This window comes from Nicotiana sylvestris, chromosome 7 (genome assembly GCF_000393655.2).
Source record: "Nicotiana sylvestris chromosome 7, ASM39365v2, whole genome shotgun sequence".
Taxonomy (NCBI): Eukaryota; Viridiplantae; Streptophyta; class Magnoliopsida; order Solanales; family Solanaceae; genus Nicotiana; species Nicotiana sylvestris.
In genome coordinates this window covers 47,528,324-47,530,021 of record NC_091063.1, presented here as the reverse complement: position 1 = coordinate 47,530,021, position 1,698 = coordinate 47,528,324, and the positions used below count along the sequence as shown (strand labels likewise).

Below are 1,698 nucleotides of genomic sequence, written 5' to 3'. Positions count from 1 at the left end.
AGACAGTGACATGGCTTACTTGACCAAAAGATTTCAGAAGATGGTCAGAAGAAATGGAGAAATGCTAAAAAGGGACAACTCTAGCAAACCAAAAAAACATGATCTCTGTCATAAGTGTAGAAAGCCAGGACACTTCATCAAAGACTGTCCTCTCTTGAAGCAAGATTTCTCCAAGAACAACCCCGAAAAAGCAGCAACGAGGAACCATGTTCCTTTTAAGGACTTCAAAAGAAAAAAATCTGCTAACAATGTGGTGAAACAGGCTCTTGCAGCATGAGGGGAATCCTCTAGTGAGTCTGAAGATGAAACTGATGCTGGTGATAGTTCCATGATGGCAGTTGAAGGTAAGGAAAATGAATATGACTCAACTTCTTCTTTGATGGCCCAATCAGATGAAGATGAAGACGAGGACAATAAAGAGGGAACAGTGAAAGGAAGCGGTCAACAATGGGTCATGGATTGTGGGTTTTCAAAACACATGACTGGGAACACCATGGACTTTCTTTCACTATAAGCCCTGTAGGGAGGGAGTGTATCCTTTGGAAATGGGAAATGGGGGTACATTCTTGGAGTTGGAAAAGTCGGGAAGTCACTCACTCATTCTATTGAAAATGTGTACTATGTTAATGGCCTTAAGTACAGTTGCGCATCTCTCAGATCTATGATAAAGGAAACAAGGTGGAATTCTTGTCCAAGATATGTACAGTTACTAATCTGGTAACTGGTGAACTGGTGCTTGTGGCCAAGAGATACAAGAACATCTATGTTGCTGATTTTGAGTCCTTACAAAGTGGTAATCTGAGTTGTCTGAAAGCTGCTGATGATGATGCTGAACTGTGGCACATAAAACTTGGGCACACAAGCTTTTCTCTTCTGAACAAACTAATTCAGAAGGACCTGGTCCATGGTCTGCCCATGTCAAAGTTCAAGGTGCAAAAGATTTGTGATGCCTGTGCTAGAGGAAAACATGTGAAGTTCTCTTTCAAGTCTAAGAAGGATGTGAGCACCTCAAAGCCACTTGAGCTTCTGCTATGGACCTATATGGTCCTATGAGAGTGCAAAACAGGGGAGGAAAAAGATACATTTTTGTGATAGTGGATGACTACTCCAGATTCACATGGATTCTGTTTCTTAGAACTAAAGATGAAACCTTTGAGGTGTTTGTGGACTTTGTGAAGAAAATCCAGGTGAAGATGGAGTCTAGAGTAGCATGCATTAGATCAGATCATGGAACAGAATTTGACAATGTCAAATTTGATGAGTTCTGCAACGAAAATTGTATCACTCACAACTTTTCAGCTCCCGGAACTCCCCAGCAAAATGGAGTAGTGGAAAGGAAGAACAGAACTCTGGAAGAAATGGCAAGAACAATGCTAATCGATATTGGAATTACAAAGAACTTTTGGGCTGAAGCGGTCAAAACTGCCTGCTACTTGGTGAACAGGTGCATGATCAGATCACTCCTAAACAAAACCCCATATGAGTTGCTGAATGGATGGAAACCCAAGTTGACTCACCTAAGAACATTTGGGTGCAAATTCTATGTTCTCAATAATGGAAAGGATCAGCTTGGTAAATTTGATGCCAAGAGTGATGAAGGAATATTTTTGGGCTACTCTTCTTAAAGCAAAGCTTACAAAATATACAATAAGCAGACTCAATATGTTGAGGAAAGTGTTCATGTTATTTTTGATGAGT

The 1,698-nt window shown here is 40.6% G+C and overlaps 1 protein-coding gene across 1 annotated transcript; it reads left to right on the top strand.

Moving 5' to 3' along the window:
* The first annotated feature begins 331 nt into the window (after window positions 1–331).
* Window positions 332–1,053, top strand: LOC138873085 (uncharacterized mitochondrial protein AtMg00300-like). Its single transcript, XM_070151522.1, has 2 exons — window positions 332–451; window positions 643–1,053. Exons 1-2 carry the CDS (start codon window positions 332–334, stop codon window positions 1,051–1,053), a joined length of 531 nt encoding a protein of 176 aa, XP_070007623.1.
* Window positions 1,054–1,698: the final 645 nt, after the last annotated feature.